General features: G+C 47.0%; 1 protein-coding gene across 2 annotated transcripts in view; it reads left to right on the top strand.

The window, feature by feature from the left end:
- The window catches only part of LOC146209814 (thiol S-methyltransferase TMT1B-like), a 46,729-nt gene extending 23,865 nt beyond the window's left edge, over nt 1-22,864 (top strand). The window contains exon 3 of one of the 2 annotated variants that reach the window (XM_084604034.1): nt 20,735-22,864. In XM_084604034.1, coding sequence (XP_084460160.1) covers nt 20,735-20,968 — 234 coding nt within the window. In that variant the 3' untranslated portion in view covers nt 20,969-22,864. Of the gene's footprint in view, nt 1-9,125; nt 9,337-20,734 lie in introns of those variants that run through there. The other variant, XM_084604043.1, reaches the window with a different exon arrangement.
- The last annotated feature ends 225 nt before the right edge of the window (nt 22,865-23,089 follow it).

Raw genomic sequence — 23,089 nt, 5'->3', positions numbered from 1 at the left:
GCATATTGGGATTCAGAAATCGCAGCCCTTAGGCGACAAACTCGGGCACTGATGGTTCGAGAACTTTCGGTGTTCGCTCACGCGCAAATCTACAGAACATTCTTATTAGCAAAGCTTTCCTGCTCCCTACAAGTTCTACATTGTGCGAGAAAGGTGCAGGCAATACACAGAATATTCGCAACTTTCGTATTATGCTCTCAGTGGGAACCCATCCATTGTAATAATCTGTTTCTTTCAATAGCGTTTGGCGTGTCACTTCTTCCTACACCAGCTGGCTTCGCGCTTTTTTTCTTTTTTAGACTGGCAAACCATATCCATTTTTAGTATCTGTCCTTATTAGGAATCTGGTTCGTACTTGCGTTACGTATTCGCACTGATTGGAAAGGCGTATGAAGGGACCCTATGGAGATTGCTTAAGGAGGTTGCGGACACGCTCAATTTCCTCACTTCGCGCTTTTCTTTAAATTACTTGTATAGCCTATTCAGAAAACAGATGACCGAGGCTTTTACTGGGTCTTTGTTCCCATACCTTTGTATCCGCAACCTTATCCTTTTTTGGCACTAGCGCTTTAAAACGTGTTAAGCGCGCGTGCATTAAATCTGCTGCAAAGACGTTTATTTTTTTTTTTAATACTGCGCACATCAACGGTCGTTGTTAAGGAATGGCATCACACAACACGGGTGTTTGCGCCATGGCCGGTGAATTGCCGCCTGTTTAATGCGCCAGAGACCATTGACTACTGCTTCATTGATTGCCGTGATGCTGGGTTTTTCTGGGGCATATTGCAGTGGAAAGACATTGAAACCATGCCCTATAGTATCCGTTTTTTGCCTGTTCGGAATAACTATGATGTGCCTTATGATTTGGTTTTGTTCATACAGCTATTTAGTTTATGGAAAAGCTGAATGATGGGCCGTCATATATACTGAACCACCACGATCATCGACGTCTGCATTCCGAGAGTAGTACGCTTTGGTTCGGGGAGTGTATGCTGCACTAGAATTGCCGCCTGCCTGGCATCTCGATGCTTGCGTGTGCCTCCCTGAATTTGGACATTTGGAATGGTGGAGAACTACAGGGTTTTGGAGGCCTTGCATTATGCAGCCCTAAGATTTGAGGCATGAGCTGTCGTAGTTTCTGCTCCTCGGAACGTTTCCAGTTCCTCCTGCAATGCAGTGCCTGCAGCATTGCGTCCATTCGCACAGTATTGAGATTGCCAGTCTGCTTCACTCGGGAACTGTGGTGCGGCGTTACTCCTAGCCTACTCTAGAAATTTTTTTCTTTTTGAGCACTCATTTGCATAAGTACAAATAATGGAGACTATATTTTATGAGTATTAAAAATAGTGCCGTTTCTGCGAAGTGCGCACATGTATATTGTCGCGGACTACAAGGCTAGACGTGACTAAACGACAGTTCCGCCCTGTTGTTTAGTCACGTCGAAAAACGAGAAGTATCAGAACAGGAACAAAACAGATAACGGAGGCGGGGTAATGTGCCCTACACAACAGAGAAACAAGCGCATAGCGCACTGCACATTACCGCGTGAAATACGACTTCATGCGGACAACGTGCGCCACTTCGGAGCGTGGTTTTCGACGTGAGGGCTTCACAGTACCCGCTGGAAGGACTTCGTATGTCACTTCCGTGACACAGTGCAGAACTTCGTAAGGTCCAAAGTAACGCGACATCAGTATTTCATACAAGCGGGGCCGGCGCACCGATGTCCACACCCAAACGTGCTCTCCAGGTTGTATGTGACGTGTCGATAACGGAGGTTGTAGCGACGCGTATCCTTGCCCTGCTGTTGTTGAATGTGATGCGGATACGTTGACGTGCTTCCTCGGTGCGCTGAGCAAACTGTTCGGCGTCTGTCGTGAGCAGATGATCATTAGTGCAGCACGGAAGCGTGGCATCCAACATCATCTGAACGTCGCGTCCGTAGAGCAGGCGCAATGGCGTAAAACTCGTCGTCTCTTGGATGGCACTGTTGTAGGCTTATGTGACGTACGGGAGAATCTCGTCGCAGGATTTGTGCTGCGAGTCTATGTACATGACAATCATATCGGTGATCGTTTTACTGTCTCTCCGTGAGGCCATTCGTCTGGGGTCGACAGGCAATGGTTTTGCGATGGCTCGTGTGACTAAGCTCAAATACGTCGTTTATAAGTTGTGCCGTAAACGCCGTGCCTCGATCTTGGGACGGTGCGCCATGGCAAAACACGATTTGCTGCATAAAAAACTGAGCGATCTCAGATGACGGGCCACGCTCCACCGCCTTGGTTTCCGCATACCGAGATAGTCGGTCGCGACTATAATCCTTTTGTTACTGGCCGATGTCAGCGGAAATAGGCCCAGAAAGTCGATGTCGATTTGGTCAAGTGGTGTCCGGGGAGGCGCAATTGTTTGGAGCAAACCCGCTGGTTTGAGAGGCGGCGCCTTTCGACGTTGGCACTCACGACAGCCTCTGACATAGCGATGAACGGCGTCAGCTAGTTTAGGTCAATAATAAATTTGACGGACTCGTGCGAGTGTTCGTGCAAATCCCAAATCACAAGTGTCATCATGGCAAGCAAAAAGGATATCGGCACGGAGGTCGGTCGGCACTACGAGGAGGTACGCTCGATCAACAGTGCTGGAATTCTGCTTGAATAGAATGCCATTCCAGAAACAGAAAGCAGACAGGTTCCAAGCACATTGGCGAGGGATATCAGCAGCGCGACCCTCTAGGTGATCAATGACAGGTCGAAGGTCCGGGTCAGCTCGCTGTGTGGTCATTACATCCGAGGCACTCACCAGTCCAAGAAAACCGCTCTCGTCGTCCATGCTGTCATCGACTAAACCGACGGGTGCGTGCGACAATGCATCAGCATCTTCGTGCTTCTGGCCAGATTTATACACAATGGTGAACTCAAATTCTTGGAGGCAAATGCTCCATGATGCTAGGCGGTCCGATGGGTCGCGGAGGTTAACCAGCCAGCACAAAGAATGATGGTCGGTGACCACTTTAAACAGGCGGCCGTTGAGGTAAGGCCTAAATTTCATAGTTGCTCACACAGCCACAAGATATTCCTTTTCCGCAGTGGAATAGTTTGTCTCAGCTCGGGAGAGCGTGCGGCTGGAATACGCGATGACTTTTTCGGTGCCAGCTTGGTGTTGAAGGAGTACAGCGCCGAGGCCGATATTGCTGGCGTCGTGTGGACTTCGATGTCAGCGTCTTCATGAAAGTGCACAAGAACAGGGCTTGTTTGGAGTCGTCTGCGCAGCTCCACAAAAGCCTCTCGTTGCCCGGCACCCCACATGAACTGTGTATCATCGCGCGTGAGGCCTGTCAGGGGGGCGTTCACTTTGGAAGAATCGGCGATGAAGCGCCGGTAGTACGCGCAGACCCAGGAAGCGTTTCGAACTTCTCTTGGTTGCAGGAACGGGGAATTCGGCGACAGCAGATATCTTGTCGGCGGCGTTCACGAGATGACTGAGAAACTTAAACTCTTTGTATCCAAAGTGGCACTTCTCGGGCTTGAGCATCAGGTCAGCTGACCGTAGGGCATCAAACACCGCGCGCAGGTGTTCAAGGTATTCGCCAAAGGTTTCAGAGAACACGACGTCGTCCAGATAATCAACCAATTTTCGATTTCAGGGCGGGGAGAACCGTGTCCATCATGCGCTGAAAAGTAGCTCGCGCTGAACATAAGCCGAAAGGCAGCACTTTAATCTCGCACAGTCCATCTGGGGTGACGAAAACTGTTTTTTTTTTTTCGCGGTCCTGCTCATCTACCTCAATTTGCAAGTACCCGCTGTTCGAGTCAATTGAGAAGAAGTACTGGGCGCGACGAAGCCTATCGAACGAATCGTCGACACGGGGCAGCGGGTAGACGTTTTCTTTTTTGTTTTTTTTTGTTTAATGGTGTCGTTCAATTTTCGATAATCAACATAGAAGCGAAGGGTCCCATTCTTTTTCTTTACCAGCACGGCAAGGGACGACCACGGGCTGTTGGGCGGTTGTATGACACCATCACAAAGCATCTCCTGGAGCTGTGTCTGAATCGCTTCACGTTCCGTCGTTGAGATACGGTACGGCTGCTGGCGGATAGGGCGGGCTTCGTCGGGAGTAATACTTCGGTGCTCAAGAGGCGTTTGCCGTGTTTTCGATGAGGACGCGAACCAAGCGCGGTACTGTAGTAACAGGGCAGGATATGTCACGCTTCTATGTTTGCGAGAGGCCCGGATAGACTCCAAGACGGTCAAGGAGCGGGTGCACAGTGCTAACAGCCCCAAACGTACAATATTCAGAAACATCCGCTAATGCGTCGGCGAATGCGATGGCAGTAGCACTAAAAGTTTCCGCGGTTTGCTGATAAGTTAGTCGCCAGGACCTCAGACCGGCCGTCGCGGAGGTGAATGAGGCTGCGCGCTGTACAGATGCTGTGGGTGAGCGAAAGAGACTGGTTGCCATCCGCGACGCAGGCCTGTCACGCAGGTCGTCGTAGGTAAGTCACAAAAACACAGGCGCGTGGCAGAATGTAAACGCTCTCGACTGAAATTTGAAGAGCGGCGCGGCGTTGGCGGTTCTCGGTGTCAGTATCAGCAGCTTTCTCGGTCAAAAATGTCACTGCACGCTTCCGGAGGTCGGTAATAGCTCCGTACTCCCGGATAAAATCAACGCCAAGGTTACAGTCACGGGAGCAGTCAGGTATAACGAGGCAGCTGACAACGAACATGGAGCTGCGAATTAGAACTTTTGCCGTGCACAGGCCCCTCCGAGTTATGACATGTCTACCAGCGGTGCTAATCTGCGTGCCAGACTATGGAGTCATTACTTTTTTAACAAGCGCCGCTAGCATCCCGCTTAAAATCTAAAAATCAGCGCCAGTGTCCCACGGGTATGTCCAGCGAGAATCGATCTTCAAGCGTCGGAACTGTCGGCGGTGCCGTAAAATCGTGGTCGCTCATAAGTCTCGTTGTCAGGGGATATTTGTCACGTCGATTGCAAGCGACTTCGCCCCCGGAGGTCGCTGTCTTTAGTTTTCCCGACGGGGACTTGGCGACCGTCGCGGTTCTGGGCTGCGGCCATGGTCGACGTGGGGAAGGGGAGCGTGACTGCCGCTGGGAAGTTGGCGCCATGCGCTTCTGGGCTAAGTAGCCCTCAATCTGACAAGGTCGTTGGCCTAGTGGAGAGCGACACATGTCAATGGGAAATCCGTGCACTCCTAGGTGTCGATTGGGGCACTGGTGATACAGGTGAACTAGTTCCCCGCAATTGAATCACTGGCGCTAGCGATTTAGGGCGCGCCACAGGTCCGCCTTCCGCTGGGGTGGTCGTCGGTTGTGGATGTACAGTCGGGCGCAATTTGAAGGTTATCGCGCGAGCGTCGACTGGCCTAGCACTTCAGGCACCTGGCGGCCGGTTTTGGAACAGGAAAAATCATGATTTCGCACTCTTCTCTCCCTCGTTCGCTGTTCCATACAACAACCATCACCCCCGCGACAAATTCACCGCCCTTTCTCTCTATTGTAAGCTTTACATTTGTTACAATAAAGTGTCCATTTTCAGATAATACCGAAGAATACGTCGTGCGTGCTACTATCACTGCCTATTTGCAGAAGCAAGAAAAAAAAAAGGAAACTGATAGCCCAGCAGGGAGTGACGGCTGCTGAAGGAACAGCAAAAAGAGTGAGGGAAGCTAGCTTGATGCCTCCCTCGCCTCGGCAGAGAATTACGGGCCATGGCGCTGTTCACGTTTTCGGTCGACGCTCGCGCGATAACCTTCAAATCGCGCTCGACTGTACGGCTCAATTTGCGCGGAATACAGTGAGCCTTGATCGGGTGGCTGTAATGACGTCGAAGTAGGCGCAAGGCGTCGCAACATATCTGCATTAGTTGGACGATGGGACTCCGTGGGAAAAGGTGGCGGATCAGCAGACGATACCGAAGGCCTCAATACTTGAAGCTCTTCGCGCACAACGCTATAGCTATAGAGCCGACTATCGGCTGGGGAGCACCGAAAAGCCTTTGGAGCTCTTCGCGTAAAACTGAGCGGATGATGTCGCGTAGAATCTGGGTGGCCCCGAAGGCCGAAAGCGGCTCCGCAACCGAAGCGGCGAGTACCGGCCTGTCGTAGGTGGTAGACCGCTGCTTGAGCATCCGCTCCATTGTGACAGCTTCCGCAAGGAACCCGGCAACTGTGCTCGGTGGATTACGCACAAGGCCAGCGAACAGTTGTACTTTAACACCGCGCATGAGGTGGTGCACATTTTTGTCTTCGGTGAAGGCCGGGTCAGAACGTCGGAAGAGCCGGGTCATGTCCTCCACGTACATGGTTACAGTCTCGTTCGGCATCTGTAATGCGAGTGGATTATGAAGACGGCGCGAAAGGGACGAGGACAAGGAAGGCACACCAAAATAACAGGACAGGCGCCTGTCCTGTTATTTTGGTGTTCCTTCCTTGTCCTCATCTCTTTCGCGCCGCCTTCATAATCCACTTCAACCATGAACCAACTAGCCCAAAGCAAAGTACTTCTGTAATGCGAGACTGCAAACCCCTTTCTGCGCGTTCTCTCCATTCCGCGCTGGTATAGGTCTCAACGGTGCGTGGGCAGAACTCGCGCCATGATGTTAGGGTTAGGGCGTCTTCTCAGTTCTCGTACCAACTACTAGAGCCATCTTCCAGGATGAAGAAGACGTTTCTAAGCTTGGCGGCGTCGTACCATTGATTAAATGGGGTGACCCGTTCAAACTGGACGAGGCAGTTTTCAACGTCTTCGGTCTGACTGCTGTGGAAGGGCTGAGGCAGTTGTGGGTTCTGAAAGGTGTAGTAACCTGGAGCTTCCATGCCAGGTCGAGGGGTGGCTGCGGTACTGAACTGCAACGGCCCACGCTCAGCGGGCAGGCCTTGATTCCTCCGGCTAGCATGGTGCACAGGGGTGCCGACTGGTACAGGAGTTTAGTCCTGGGCGTGCGGAGGTGTTCGGGACATATACTGGGATCGATACTCAGCGCCGACATCAAGGTATGTCACTGACAACAGGGCTAGACGCGACTAAACGATAGGGCGAAGCTGTACCAGGAGCCAGAGTTTCGCACATAGCGCGCGAGCCGACTTGGCGTCCTTTTCTTCCAGGCGCCACCTAAGAACCTCAGGAACACCAGGTGGCATTACTCCCCTTCTTAAAAAACGAAAGCTGAGACTGAACGCGAGCGATGGGCGATGCAAGCGAACTCAAGAGGATCAGAACAGGAACAGAATATATAACGGAGGCGGGGTAAGGTGCCCTACACGGAACAGCAATAAGCCCATAGCGCACAGCACATTAACGCGTCAAATACAGCTTCATGCAGACAACGTGCACCACCCCGGAGCGTGAAGTGCGCACATGTATATAAATGTGTCGTGTAAACAGTAGTTTGGCGTTGTTGACGCAAGAGGCACCACGTAGCGCCCTATTCTTTGGCCATATTGAGGAAGGGTAACAGGAGTTTTGTTAAAACTTCAAGTTGGACTAGTTGGTAACGGCTTGCTGGAATCATTTTAAGCGGTAAAAAAACATAAGCACACAGAGAACAGGACACACAAGGGACTCCCGCTTGTGTTTCTTGCGGCGGTCTTTGGGGCTTTACCGCTAAAAATGATTCCGGCAATGTAACAGGAGAGGGTTAGTAGGCCATACAGACCCTTCACACTGCAGGCACTGTCCAAAGGAGGCACTGTCTTTTCCCATGCTATTTGGTAATGGCTTGTTGATAAATAAAGACATATTTATCAACTCGCGTTGTGGCTCAGCATGGTATTTATTACATGCATTTACGTGTACAAAAGAGCTATATACAATATTTACAAAGTAATCAGCCTCTAGTCGAACAAGTTCAATTTAGGTATACAACAGCGCCCAACTAAAGCACGTCTTAAGTCAACTCCACTAAAAGGATGGCAAAGAAAAACAACACATCAATAATGGGAGCCAGTCCGATTGATAATCACTACCTTCGTGTCTCTCAGCTGGTGCACCATCTGGCCGATATGTGTACTAGTGGAAACGAGAGGCTCAGCATTCCAATCCAACGCGTTTTCCACAAGCTGTGTGCAGTTCAAAGGGGAAAATCATGCCAAAGGGTTCGTGGTCACGTTGGCTTGCCATTAGGTAACGCGCACTGTGAGAATTCAAAACACTCTTTCTTCAGTGTTCTTTGTAGAACGCCCCAAAATAGTATCCCATCTTTGCAGGCAGAAACACAACATCCGATAGTTTGAGCTGTATCGTATCGCCTACTATTAACAGAAGAAACAAAAAAAAAAAAAAAATATATATATATATATATATATATATATATATATATATATATATATATATATATATATATTTTGTGAAACCACACTTTAACGGGCAGAACTTCGGCATGAAGTTTAAAGCTCAGTAGCTCTTTTCCTCTAGCTATGTCTTAACTGACTGGGTGCCTGTACGCAATTTAAAAATAAGCTTTAGGCGCAACGGTCATCATTTTACTCGACTGAACACATCTTTTTCAGAGCATTCATAGTATAGGCAACCTGCAGTGGCCAGGCGGCGCTAGTGGAGCGTAGTGGAGCGCAGCGTTCAGCGCCGCCAACGGCGGCGCCGAGTAATCTGAGTAGGCCGGCGCGGTCGGGTTGCGTTCGCGTTGTACGGCTGGAAGCATCTCGGTTCTCATTTTCTGCGGTTTTAAGGCAATCGAATGTCTTCAGAGCTACTTTCGAAAACTAATACTGACGAAAGGACACCGCCTGTTCGAGAATGCTCATGTTTAAAACGTGAACTGTGTCGACGTCACAGCGAAGTGCGCGCCGCTCGCGACGGAACACCCGCGCGCACAGCTTTGAATTTCGCGTGTGTAGACTGCATTTTTTTAACGAACTTTATTCCCTCAGGGCATCAGTCGGATATGTGATGATGAATTAAGAAATAATTAAATGAATGAAAAATGTAGTAAACGTAGCTTTTCATTTACCTATTGCGTTCACACCTCATGCCCAAACATTGAAGGTGCAGAGAGAACCTGAGAAGAGATTGATCGCCGTTTCTTCTTTTTTTTTTGTTCTTGCTGTTTGATTACAGCAGCATTATAATTTCCTCGCGGTTTTGCTTTACAGTTTAATACCATGACGAACACTTTTGTTCGTGGTGCACCTATCGACAGTGCCGCGGAAGTTACAGGAGGCATGGTGCGGTACCCGCTACGGATGTCGTGGCGATTGCAAGCACTGTGCGGTTGTAGCGTGCGTCATCACCGAAAACTGTGCGTGCCGGGGGCGGGGATTAGGAGGCCTCCTACACCGTTTAAAAAATAAAGCTCTTAACAACAACTGGCATGCATTTGTACCTCCGTACCTCAATCTTGGGGAAAGCCGGCGGGTAATGCTGGCACTCAACGGCAAAGCTTTCGTAGAGGAGGTCGTTAAGAGAGAATTTTTTACTGTTGCTACTAATGATGAAATAGCCTATAGTCTGGGACAAGAGACTCTTGAGTAGCTTGAGCAGTCGGTGAAAGAAATATTTGGCGCGGAACGATAGAACGAAGTTCCTTCCTCAGCATACACAGTATCACGGGCCTCTACACTCCGCCACTTCGACTTTTTCAGCACCTTAAGAAATAATTTACAGATAAATATGCTTATTGAAATCTGTAATTGGAAGTTTTGAAGATATTTTGGCTTTGTGGTTCCGAATAGACACCGCATTAGAAATCCGGTTCACAGATCCACGAACATTTTTTTTTATTTCGCCTCCGTTGAAATGCGGCTGGAATACGATGCTGCGGCTGCGCGCCTTTGCTTTTCTGGACGTATGCCACTCGATCTTGCACAGCATATCCCAGTACACGCCACATTTTACAGCGCGGGGCACGTACTGAGTAGTGTGCCCCAACCAGCGTGCGACTCCCCGAGTCAGAAGTTTATACCGTTTCCTCCGCTCACGGGCAATCGTCGTATTTTAGCTTCTTGGCGTCTGTACGCCAATGGCCCCATAACAAAACGAATTTCAGTTACATTACTCTCTCGCAGCCAATATCTCCTTCTCTCATCATTCTCCCCAGGTTCTCCCAGCAAGCGGTACGCTTAGGTCTCCTTCGTGATTGTGGCAGTCTTTCTCGCCGCCCTTGCGCTTATTTTTATTCTTGTTCACATCCGTAGTAGTCGAAGCATCGCACGAGACCACTGAAGTCACTAAATGAGTAAATTATACTCACTGGGATAACAAAACGCGAACGCAGAAGGAACACAGCGGCCGCAACATATACGGCGTCAGCTTCTGCGCCGCCTCAGTATTAGCTCCCGTTGGTCGCCAGGTGGCGCCACATGTCTCAGCAAACTCCATTGCAGGTTGCCTATAAGGTTCTGTACAATGGGTCAGGGGAAGGAAAAGGGCCCTTTTGTACCCTAGGGCTCACACTGACTGCTGTGTAGGAAACCAGGAACAGCAGAGTACGTGTTCCTGGATTATTGCAATGCGGTGTTCTACTGGGATGTTTTGCAAAGAACCCTGAAAAAATACTTGTCATTATCACCGTGTGGAATCCGTTATCTGACAACTGTAAATGATGTCGAGTATGACCTAATCATGCTATCGAGCCCCTACAGCATTTGGAAGTGTTGGATAGCTCTAAAACACTGTGACTTGTATGCACGATTAGCATGTGATTGTTTTGTCGAACAAATGTATAAATTAGAGGTATTGAACCAGAAAGCAGATGGCGTTTTGAGTCTGCTGGACCAACTTGTGGTCATGAAAGTTCACTAGACACGGTTATTAGCTAAAAGGCATGACAACCACAATTTTTACTACTGTATTTATGCAAATTCATTCAATAAAAAAAAACAATAAAGCTCAGTCAAAATAGAATGAGTAGTTTAAAAAACATTGCGCTGCTTACTTTTTGCGAGGGGAAAACACAGTGCAGTATGTTGGCATCCAGAACGGCTGCGCAGCATACACAAACACGTGGAAGAAATACTACAGGCGCACGTTTGTTCTACGTTCCACGTGTTTGTGTACGTTGCGCCGCAGTTCTGAGTACTATGCAGCACCAACATGCCCATCAGGCTATTATTCAGTATGTTGGCGACGGACCTGATGAGAGGTGCTGTTTTTCGGTATTCATTGAGGTTTCTGCATGCTGCACACAATTAAACATTAATTGTTGGAGGATAGAATACAGTGCGGCGATGATTATTCGGATCAGTCTCGTAGAGGCCACGCGGAATCGATTGGTGATGCGTTTGGTTTATGAACCATCGAAATCAACGAGTGGTGTAGTATATCAGGGCATTTTCCGCTGTAGTTCATATTGTTATCGTGACAATACGACGACAAGCTACCGTGGTTCAAGAGAGCGAACGAAGGGCTTGACGAAACTCTCGAGTCCAGCTGCGAGCTTCGGCCGCTCTAGATACGAAAACCTGATGCAGGAGGAGCTGCAGAAAACCAGAAAACTCAGAAAAAAAAAATCAACTTGAAAATAACTCTATTTAAAAACAGCGCTAGCACGGACGAATGGAAAGAGAAACACACATTGGCGCTTATCTATCTGTGTCTTGTGTCTTCTCTTTCTGTCTGTCCTTGTTCTAGCGCTGTTTTAAAATATTGTTCAACCAACTCGCCCAAGCCACTCTTTGAAATAAAACATTTGCGCTATTCTACTACCGATGTCGACCAACAATCACTTTGATTTTCAATTCAATACGCACCAAGTTTGTCTTGCGCCGCGTTTGGGCAGGCCCAACACTACCTACACAAACATGCATCTCTACTTTAGTAGGTCTGTATTGCGCGGAGAATAACGGAGTTTGGATGCGCTTGATTGTGACATACAGGGGCACAGGAAATTGTCTCGTGTAATGCAATTTCTAGCTTCGCACAGGGCTTCGGCTGTGCATTCTGCTTGACGATCCCATGACGCCTCACTCTACGCAAGGACATTTGGCTCCATGTGAGCTGTTTATCTTGTTTTTGCGGGAGGTATTTCGCCGTCAAATACTATAAACCTGCAGTTGCTGCATTGTTTCGTTCCGTAGCTTTGTATGGCTGTTCATATCAGGGAAGACACTGCATTTATCCCCGGAATGTTTTTGCGGCCAACTGAGCTACGCGTTCCCAATTAATATAAACCAGCTTGTATATCTGATTAGATATTGCAATACCGTCATGAAATAGAGCGAAAAACAACGTATCTGCTATGGAATGCGACGCCCTAAATCCTCTATCCTCGTTTTGTCTAGAGATAAGAAATACAGCCAGTATCGCCGTTTATCGCTCATCTGAGGGGAGCTGCAGTCAGGAACAGCTGGTGCTTCGAGGTTGCTTTTGGTACTTATAAAACTATGTATATTTGCGTTATGGCTCAGCATTTCAAGCACACAATGGAGCGGCTTTCTCGTTCAGTCGGCAGCTGATCGCAAGGTTGCAGGACTGAATCCGTGCCGCGACAGCGACCGATGGAAGTTACAATATCAACGGCCGTGCTGTCCCAGGCAAGCAGGCATTGGTTCCTACGGAGATTTTCAACCAGAAAATTAGCAGTTCTGTTTGAAGTCATGCAGTTGCATAAATCATTTGGAATATTGTCACGTAGTGGTGACAATGTCGTTGTCAACAAATGAAGAGGCTTGTCACGTAGTGGTGACAATGTCGTTGTCAACAAATGAAGAGGCTTGACCTTTACTCGAATAAACTCTTTATTGGGCTGACTTGCGCTCTCAAAACAACTGAACAACTCGGCGGCTGCGATAGCAACAAACGTGCTAGCTGGTCGTCGAACTGCGAATGCCCCGTCAACGTTCAATTTAAAGTCGGCGAGGAAACGCCTATGTAAAGCTGGAAACGGTGTCAAGAATAACTTCGAACATTGCAGAAACACACGCGAATTGCCGGAATCATCAAGACACATGTCGACGCATTTTGCGCGACAAGAAACTGATAAAGCGGCGTCTCATGAAAACAAGCCTGAACAAAGAATACAGAAACTATTCGCGCGCTGGAATCACTGTGATAAGGTCCCATGCCGGTGGCTGTCGAAAAAGAACAAATAAAAGAGTTGAATTGTTCGCGGGATTACCCCCCCCCCCCCCTTAAAACGGCATCGCCTCCATGCTTACAAAATAAACACCGAAAAATAAACAAAATATTAGAAATTAAAATTACGGGCCTTTAGCGCGCAGAAAAAGGCTTCAGCCGTACCGCATGGACGATTCCTGGGCGCGCCCGACGCCGCTGTGATGTCGTCGTTCTGTCGTAGATGACCTCTTAGTTAAGCTGTGCGATGTGTCGAGGGACTTAGTATGGGCCCATGTACCACCGCAAGAGCTTTAAGCCGCCCGCAGTGGTGTATCGGTGTCCAAACCTACATTTGGTGACGCGGGCTGTACTCTGTGTCACGCCGTCGCCAATGTATCGTCGGGCGTCGGTACGTTGCTGGTTTTCAATGCGCAGCCGGGTGAGTCGTTGGGCTTCCTCTGCACGCAGCAGGTAGGCGGCGACGTCCAGGTTCTCCTCTTCGGTTACGTGCGGCTGCATAGCGTTGAACGTCGTCGTGGGCTCCCTGCCATACACAAGGCTGAACGGGGTCTACCTGATTGTCCCCTGCGCGGTGGTGTTGTATAAGCGATGACGGCGTAGGGTAGAATGGCGTCCAATGCTGGCATCGGCGTGTTCGGTGTATACATAGCAATCATGTCCGCAATCATTTTGTTGAGACGCTCTGTATAAGTCCGTTTGTTTGAGAATGGTACGCAGCTGTTCGTCGATAACTTTTATGACTGTATTCCAGGGTGGCTTGCGTCAGCTCTGCCTTAAATGCCGTTCCGCTGTCTGTGATGAGCACTTCCGGGAAATTGTACGACAAAAAACTTTTGCCGCGTTACCATTGGGTGGCGCTTTTGCTTCGGCGTAGCGGGTAAAGTAGTCGGTGGCCACGACTTTATCTGAAGCGTAGCCTTTGAAATAGGCGAACTGTCGCCGGCCCGAAATATAAGCTGCTATCTAGTTAGGGATTACGTTTGTACCGAGAATGCTTTGAAATTTGAAGATCAGCTTGGGGTGCGGCACATGGTCGAAAGCTTTTCAAAGGCCAAGGAACAACAATCAGTTTGCCTGCATTTATTAATCACAGATTCTATGTCATGGATTTCTTTCCTCCAGCTGTGTTTTATAGATACTCCCTTCCTAATCCATGCAGATTTTTGTTAAGCAGCGTATTTTCTTATATTTATGTCACGATGTGCTTGAGTATGGTATGCTCAAAAAGGTTGGGCGGTGTAGAAGATAAATTGGGCGATTGTTTGTCGGTTTCTAGTCTTTCTAGTAATTATTTTAGCAATTGTCCACTCTGTAGGTTCATCGGCAGTATCGGGGGATTTCTTATTATGAGAAGAAGGTATTTAGATAGCCGTTCTGCATATCTCTTCAAATATTGATTTCGAATATTATCTTGACACCGATATTAAGCAATAGGTATAGGCCAGATTGTGTTAGGCATAACGCGCTAAATGGCCATTGTACCCTGCTAGCATTTTTTTATGCTGTATCCTACCATTTTTCAACAATGAACACCAATTTGAAATGATCGGAAAACCTGCTTGCTTTCTCAGCTGACTTTTTTTTTTGTATGTTGCCTAACTTATGCTTACCTAGTGAATTGATATAATGCCATAAATTATTCTGAGCTGTTCGTATAAATTTCTTTAAAGTTGTCCGTGGAGAAAATTTAAAAAACTTCGTTCTGCCATGATGGTGACAAGCCTTTAGATTGGGAAAAAATATATTGCCGCCTAAAATTAAAAAATAAATATAGTTGATTGGTTAACTAAATGTGAGCGATGGTTTAATAATTGGCTCTAAGCTTACACGCTTTTTTCAAAAGCTCATTACTCACGAGGCATATATTCTAAGGCTTTCAAGCCTCAGAAGCCGCGTAGATGTGCTCCTTTAGAATTCATGGAAATGCTTCCCTTGGAAGGGCAGGATAGAAAACCTTACTGTGGAGATTTGCAACATTGCAAAATGCATTACGAACTACATGATATAAAGTATAGCGAAAGCTTGGGCGCAAAATGCAACCAAAGCGCATAACGTTTGTGTCGGCCAGTAGCCTCGAGCCGTACTTGTCGATGGGAGTGGACTTTAGCTCGTTCATGTGTGCTATAGAAATAAGGTCATAATTCGTTTACATCGTGCTTCTAGTCCAAAATAGCTAGACGCGTGGTCAAGAGACTTTTGTCCCCGATAGTACATATGACGTGCCCATTTCTGCTCAATACACCTGCACACAGTGCATAGAAGTATGAGAGTTTTTGATATGCAAATCATGAAACGTTAAGTAGGTCACCCGGCTGCGTATTTGGGTTTGCTCGGTACGGTGGCTCCGCAAGGGACAAAGCAACAGAAGAGGCGAAGAAAACGGGCTGTTCCGACTAGCATCTACCGCCCCCAGGAGCCGAGCAGCCTAGCGATTAGCGGCGCATGCTTTTTCAATGGGCGTCACGTTGGACGCGGCGCTAGCTTGAGAGAGCCTATAGTACTACTACTACTACTACTACTACTACTACTACTACTACTACTACTACTACTAAATAATAATAATAATACACAGTAATATTAATATTATTATTATCATTAGTAGTAGTAGTAGTATAGAGGAAGACTCGTTTCACGAAATTGGCACTGAATTGTCTAGTTAACGGCCGAATTACCTGACTAAATATTATCTTCACTGTTTTAATTAATAATAATAATAATAATAATAATAATAATAATAATAATAATAATAATAATAATAATAATAATAATAATAATAATAATAATTGGTTCACAGGAAGGGAAAGGCGCAGTATCTGTCACACTTGTGTCTGTGGACACCTGAACTACTCCGTAGCCCTCTGCTACGGCTCCTCTTTCTCTCTTCCTCCCTTGTGTCAGCCGCCTTTCCCTTCCTGTGAACCAATGAATATTATTATCACTAATAATTAAAACTGTGAAGATAATATTTAGCCAGTTAATTTGGCCGTTACCTACAGACAATTCAGTGCAAACTTAGCGAAACGAGTCTTCCTCTATACTACTACTACTACTACTACTACTACTACTACTACTACTACTACTACTACTACTACTACTACTACTACTACTACTACTACTACTACTAATAATAATAATAATAATAATAATAATAATAATAATAATAATAATAATAATAATAATAATAGTAGTAGTAGTAGTATAGGCTTTCTCAAGCTAGTGGCGCATCCAACATGACGCCCATTGAAAAAGCATGCCCCGCTAATCGCTAGACTGCTCGGCTCCTGGGGGCGGTAGATGCTAGTCGGAACAGCCCGCTTTCTTCGTCTCTTCTGTCGTTTTGTCCCTTGCGGAGCCACCGTACCGAGCAAACCCAAATACGCCACCCGGCTTAGTCAAATACAGCGGTTTTGGTATTTGAAAAAACTTGCTAAAAGTATAAGGTTTTCTAGAACAATATACGTATTGGGTATTTATAGGCAGAAAGAAAGAGACGAGCGGTACTTACGAAATAGGTTAGTTACTCTCAAAAACTACTAGAAAAGAATAGCTAATCTTTAAAAGAAGATGAAAACTTGAATTGTTCGCACTATTCACATTCAGTATTTACGCCATTCGCATCACGAGTACTATGCGCACAAATCGAATAGAAATACTCAAATAGCGCTTTGCCAGTTGCACGCGCAGTGGGTACTTAGATCACGTCAGCCATATTTGGTACAGTCCGCAGATATTACGAGCGCTTAACATGCACAAGAAGCGTCTACGGGCATGTAAAGCAGTGTTCTGTGCATGTTCGCGCGATGATTATAAATTGGGGTGGTGTAGCCATTTTTGCAATGCCAGCCACATGTGATCCTTATATCCGACACATTTAACCTGATATAATCTCCGTGGGTTAATGGAGAGATACCCACGCCTTTGCGAGCTGTACGAAATTGCCGTAGAGGGTCCTGAAACTTAATATATTGAACTGTGTAAATTGAATGTCAAAGGTGGTTAATAGGCGAGATCACGAAATTTGCATCCATTATGAACAGAGCAGTCTAGTGATGTCTGCCGTTGCGTCGTATGACGCCTTTGACTTCATTAAGCGATTCCCGAAGACAGAATTCAGCGTCCGTTTACTAAATGTAAAAACGTGGTATCATATATTAGCCGCTTGAAATGTGGCCCGCTTGTGTACTTCTAGCAGTGCAAACATCGCCAGGAATGCGCTTAAGATCAATGGCGGTCTAGTTGTGTTCTTCTGGCACATCTAATGCAGTCATAGATTTGCCATACCGCATTGTTTGCTCGACCTCCTCTTAACGGGGTATTCGAAGCTTCCTATGCAGCGTTTGAATCAGTTCACGAGACGAATTCGGAAACGTCAGAAAGTGGCGTGTTGACCGAACTTCGTGTAGCGTTTTACCAAATCTCAGCAGCACTTCATCTTTGTTATAATGAAGGCTGACTGATCCATAGTCTTAATGTCTGGCAACCTTGGCACCATGAGTAACGAATGAGGGTTATCGCACAGTTCCACCACCCGTTATATTTCTTTCCACGTGAATCTCGCGGTAACACGCGATGTTCTACGTCCGCCGCTATGGACGAGTGGTGCTGGTGGGCAATATCAAGAGCAGGTGCGTTACACGCAGAAGGCCTGCAAAACTAAATGACGGAACAGATGTCCCTGTATCTCATTTGGTAGAGAACCGGATGCGAAATTGCAAGGTCCTTAATTCGGATCCATCGGTGGAGCATGATCACGTTCTGCCAGCGCTGATGGTGATGGGTCTCTTACCTTTGTATCGGGCGGTCACAATGAAGTGTCCTAGCATAAACATCAGTTTTAAACAGCACATATATAAAATAAAAGGATGACGGTGCAATCACAGTGTGGATTAGGCTGCTCGTCTGCGCGCTAGTTCACATGTCACGTGGTATGTCGATGGTATCAGCAGGTGATCGTTGTCTAGGTGCAGACATTCGCCACCACCTCTGTAGCCGGGCTTTGGTGATGGATACTGCAGCGAAGTCCGGCTGGCCCTCTGCCGTTTGCAAGCCCATGGATGGATGGATGGAATATAGGAGCGTCCCCTTTGAAACGGGGTGGTAGCAGTAGCTATCATGCTGATTTTTCTCCATACATCTGAATTATTGATTTAGAATGGTTAACTAAACCATCATTCTATTTATTAAATTTTGCTCCTACATTACTAACATTATGTCACTTCTCTGCTTTTAAGCCACCAATCTTCCAGCCGTTTTTTGCTAGTTTCCACCGCCGGTTTATTCACCCGGCCACTGTTGTCTCTAAACCCCAGAGCTTCAGGAACCACCAGAGCTTCAGGAACAGTGATTGCGCCTGCATCAACTTCCGGATGGATACCACTGCATTCGAGTATAATATGGTCAATTGTTTCACTGGAGTTTCCACATACAGCACATGCGTCATCTCCATTGTTAAACTTCTTTTTGTAGCTGCGTGTTCTAAGGCACCCTGATCTAGCTTCAAAAAGTAGGGCACTGCCTCTTGAGTTATCAAAGAAATCTTCCTTCCTGATCTGCATTTTCCACTTTCGGTATAATTCCTTCTGCGTTTTTCACCTGTTGCTTAATGCTCTTTATTTCTCCGTCCTTGTTACTAACATACTTACTAGTTAGTTTCCTAGTTCTTTTCCTCCATTGTGAGTCAACTCTTTTTAGGTACAGGTATTTAAATACCTTAGCTGCCCATCTGTTACTGTCCAATTTCCTCAGGCGTTCCTCATATAATATTTTACTCTGAGCTTCCCGTACTTCGAAAGATGCCCAGCCCATATCTCCCTGTACCGCCTCATTTGTAGTTTTGCCGTGGGCACCTAGTGCTAATCGTCCAACGGATCTCTGATTTCTTTCTAATGTCGACTTTACCTCTGATTTTAGGCACAAAACCGCATTTCCGAAAGTAAGTCCGGGCACCATAATTCCTTTCCAAATACCCCTCAATACCTCATACCTATTGTATCCCCACAATGCCTTATGCTTCATTATCCCGGCATTCCTTCGCCCTTTGGCCTTAAGTGATTGCTCATGCTTTCCAATGTATGCCAATCCTTCGTTTATCCATACCCCCAAATATTTATATTCTGCGACTCTAGGTACTTCAAGGCCTTGTATTTTAAGACCATGATAAGTTGAGCCGTTGAAAATCATCAGACCCGACTTAACTGCGCTGAAACTGAAGCCTAGAGCGTCCCATTCGTCTCCGCAATACTTAACTAGAGTTTGCAATTCTTCCAGACTCTCAGCTGGCAGCACAATATCGTCTGCATACATCAAACCGGGGAGGCGCTGCTCTACCGCCTTCCCACCTAATCTGTATGACAGGTGAAAACTTAGGTTACTGTCTTGTATCCCCCGTTCCAGTGTCTCTGAGCAGCGCCACCTGGAGAGAAATAGCAGAAATATTGTCACGTAGTGGTGTTCGCGGCAATATTGCCAAAACTAGGATGAGTGCAAATAAAGAGCAGCTGCTGTAGCGCAATGAATAACGCTGAGATTCAAACGCCGATGTATTGACTCGAATCCTCTTCGCAGGACTTCTTTTTCTTTACGTTGCAAAGCAATTTCAAAGATATTACGTGGAGTACAGTGAACTAGAATGTTCCCTTTTGGTTGGATTATGTGATCTGCTTGATTATAAAATGGCCGTAAAGCCAGCCGTGAACGAGCCCGGACGTGACGTCAAATGCTGCGATATGGCAATGCTCAGAATATTTAATTCCGTATTTATTTCCCGCTTTCAGTGTGTATGGGTTACCATTAGGTTGCGTTCAGAGACACTTTTGCGCCCCATCACCGTTTAACTCGCTGAAGTAAAACCAGTGAGGACAATGAAGTTGCTGCATTGTACCCTTTGATAGATCGGAATCAGACATCTGTGACATAGGATTGTTTTCAATGTAGGCGAGCCCCTAAGCCAGGTCTTGTGCATGTGGTCACGGCCAGCTGTGCCATTTTGAGAGAGGATGGTCCCTGAAGGTAGCGGACTCTTAACTTGAACGAAATAAAATGCATGTGGTCGAAAATGCACCGAATCTGTGCTTCGATTCGGCGGCGGCCGGCACAGCTCATGTTCGCCGGCCATCCCAATAGAGAGCTCTTTCCTATCGCCGCATCTAATCATTCTGCGTGTTTTAACTATCAAACTATGCCGCTGTGCATTGCTTGTTCTATCCACCAACTTGCATCCTTGTGCAGTAGATCCTTCGCACAGTTCTCACATTTTCCTTCAGGTGCATTAAGGAATTCATCCCAGTATTTTATAGTGCGCTGCCACCAGGGGTCCTGGTCACCGATTCGGCCAATCTTCGCCTGAAGCCTGATCTTGAAACCCCGGCCTCAAACAGAAAGCTGAATGACAGGTGACCGCTGCAGTTTTTGGGCTACTTTGAAATCAGTTAGCCAGCGAAGTGGTTATATTTTCACACTTACAAAACCACAAAATATATATCGTGTGCTATCCATTGCATCAGCGGCTGTTTGCTCCCTTCGTATTCTCCGTAGCCTGATAGCTAACAGAGGAAAAACGCTTGAGGGAAGAAACCATGCTACCCTCAAGACTAGTCCTTTTTGAGCACAGATCTCAGAAAGCTGTCTTTCTATCTAGTTTGCTGTGGTAACATAATAGTGAGTGAAAGCATTTCCTTTCTTTCCCTAGGGAGGCCGCCTACTATTCCTGGAGCATGTGGCGCAGCCGGAGGGCAGCCTTGTCCGGCGCCTACAGAGTTTCCTGACTCCCCTGTGGCGGATCGTGTGCTGCGGCTGTTGCCTAAACCGAGACTCGGCGAACGTCATCAGGAACGCCGGCTTCGCCGAGATGCACATGAAAGAGACGCGCGTGGAAATGCCCGCAATTCTCACCCGCCATGTGTACGGCTACGCTGTGGCCTAGGCTCGCTCCTTCGCCAGAAGCCCAAGGCCAGCTGGACGCGCTAGAACTGCCGCATGCGAACATTCTCAGGCCATGAACGTGGTTAATGCGGGCGATTTTCCCAAGTTTTTCAGGCGACGACAGAATCTACCTCAGCATTTTACCATGCTTTAGTTAGCGATATACTTCTACTCTCCTTCCAAAAACAGATATGAAACATCTTTCACTGTTACGAGATGTTTGGTTTAGCCGAGACAACTTACAGAGAAGATGAGAGTGCACCGAAGTGGTGATTTTTTGCAAGCTTTTCTTGAGCTTTTCCCGGTATGCACGCATATTTGAATCTGGCCACAGCTCTCGTCAGGAATGCGGACTGCTGACATTACTAAAAACCTCGGCTCCCATTTTGAGAGCGTATACACACAAGCAACGTTTCACAGATGTACCGCGTTCAAACCAGAAATGTGGGCTAGTCCATAGGCTCCATAAGAAACAACCTATGCTTCGCACTTGGACAGGAGTACAAATCTGGACAAGGCGCGCATGCTAACATCCACTGATGTTCGTCTCCTGCAAACAACGAATGTAAGAGCAAAAGGGACTTATACTCACATCGCTTTATTGAGCATAATTAACAGACTGTCGATATTGTCCGCAGCGTAAGCTGCCGACAAAAATGTGGAGCTTATTTTCAGATAACACCATCGAAGGCTTATTAGAAGGTCTCGCAGATCTCACGCTGTAGCCGGGTCCATTCCCTGACAAGCATATGAGTAACGTGAATTGATGTCATGAACGGGAAGCTCTTGGTGTGTTTTGTAAGATCTACAGCTGCGGCAAGCGAATCAACTAAGGCACAGCAGTGTTCTAAACGGTCACTAATGTAACATCTTTGCTGTCCAACGTAAAACTTCCGGAATCAAACTGTAACACGGCAAGCGATAATTATATTAGAGGGAAAGAAAACTTTCATTCATGACTTTCTGAGCAGGCTGGGCATTTTTCCGCTTTGAAAGGTGCCCAAATTCGCAGCAGCTTTTCGAGAGCAAGGAGCCCATGTTCTCAGCTGACGTGTGATGTCTGGAATGGCTACTCGCCCCGGCATTTCGATTTTTCTCAGGTAAAGTGGCAGAGCGCCAGTTTCCTTCGTTCTTTGATACCATTGTTTTCAGCCCCTGCCTCGCCTTTTACTTGGCTTCGTCCCCACCCACCCTGTCTGGCTATCCACAATTTAGGGAAGGGGAAATTTTTAGAGATGATTTTTTACTTGATGCTTAGCGTGCGTCATGTCCTTTCCGTTTCGTTTTGAAGTGCGAGATATTTCCTCAATAGCGAGAAATATGAGTTGATCAAAACTAGCACCGTTTTGTATTGCATGGACAATCCGTCAGTTGATGCTTCTCCGACATGGCTCCAGAGCAGCAGAAACGATCGCGGACGTATTGCGATGCATGCGAAGGTGCTTTTCAAAGCCAAAGCCCCTCTTGTGTCACCTCTGACCGTCACCAGCGGCGGGGAGAGTTTGAATGGTATCAGAGACTGAAGTTTTGTTGTTATCGACATCATTCGGTCGGATGTGCACAACTAGTCTTGCCGGTGATTGCTGCTTTATGGGGTGCGCTATTCTTATCTTTACGGCATGTCCGAAGTTACGGCGCCTTCTTGTTGCTTGCTCTCATTTTTGTAGTGGCCTCAACGGCCAAAGGAATGCGCTGCAGTGGAATTTCGAGGCTTGCCACACCTTCGAACGTTTTCTGCGATTGCGTTTTCGGTACCAATTTCATATAACGTATTCGCGTATCTTGTTCTCCACTTTTATAAATCCATACTCTTCGGTTAGTTCTGGTAAATTAGTACTTTTATTGCACTAGAACTCTTTTCTTGTGTATCTGGAATAAACCACATCCGAAAAACTCACTCAGGTAACCGTCTGTCAACGTAGTGTGTCGATGTGTTAGAGGGCTACCAGTCACGGAATGGGCTACAATAGTAGGCATTCTGTTCGGGAAATATATTGACACAAGCACACGGAAACGAACTGCATTGTCTGCGTCTGTCTTTTACTGAGCTATCAGTGTGCTTCGATGTCTTCATGAATTATCAACTGAGGAGGGCTCAACCGAAGCAGACCAAGAGTCATGG

Source organism: Amblyomma maculatum, chromosome 1 (genome assembly GCF_055883805.1).
Source record: "Amblyomma maculatum isolate TAMU_Amacu chromosome 1, ASM5588380v1, whole genome shotgun sequence".
NCBI lineage: Eukaryota > Metazoa > Arthropoda > Arachnida > Ixodida > Ixodidae > Amblyomma > Amblyomma maculatum.
The sequence above is the reverse complement of the archived record's forward strand: the minus strand, read 5'-3'. Positions and strand labels throughout refer to the sequence as shown.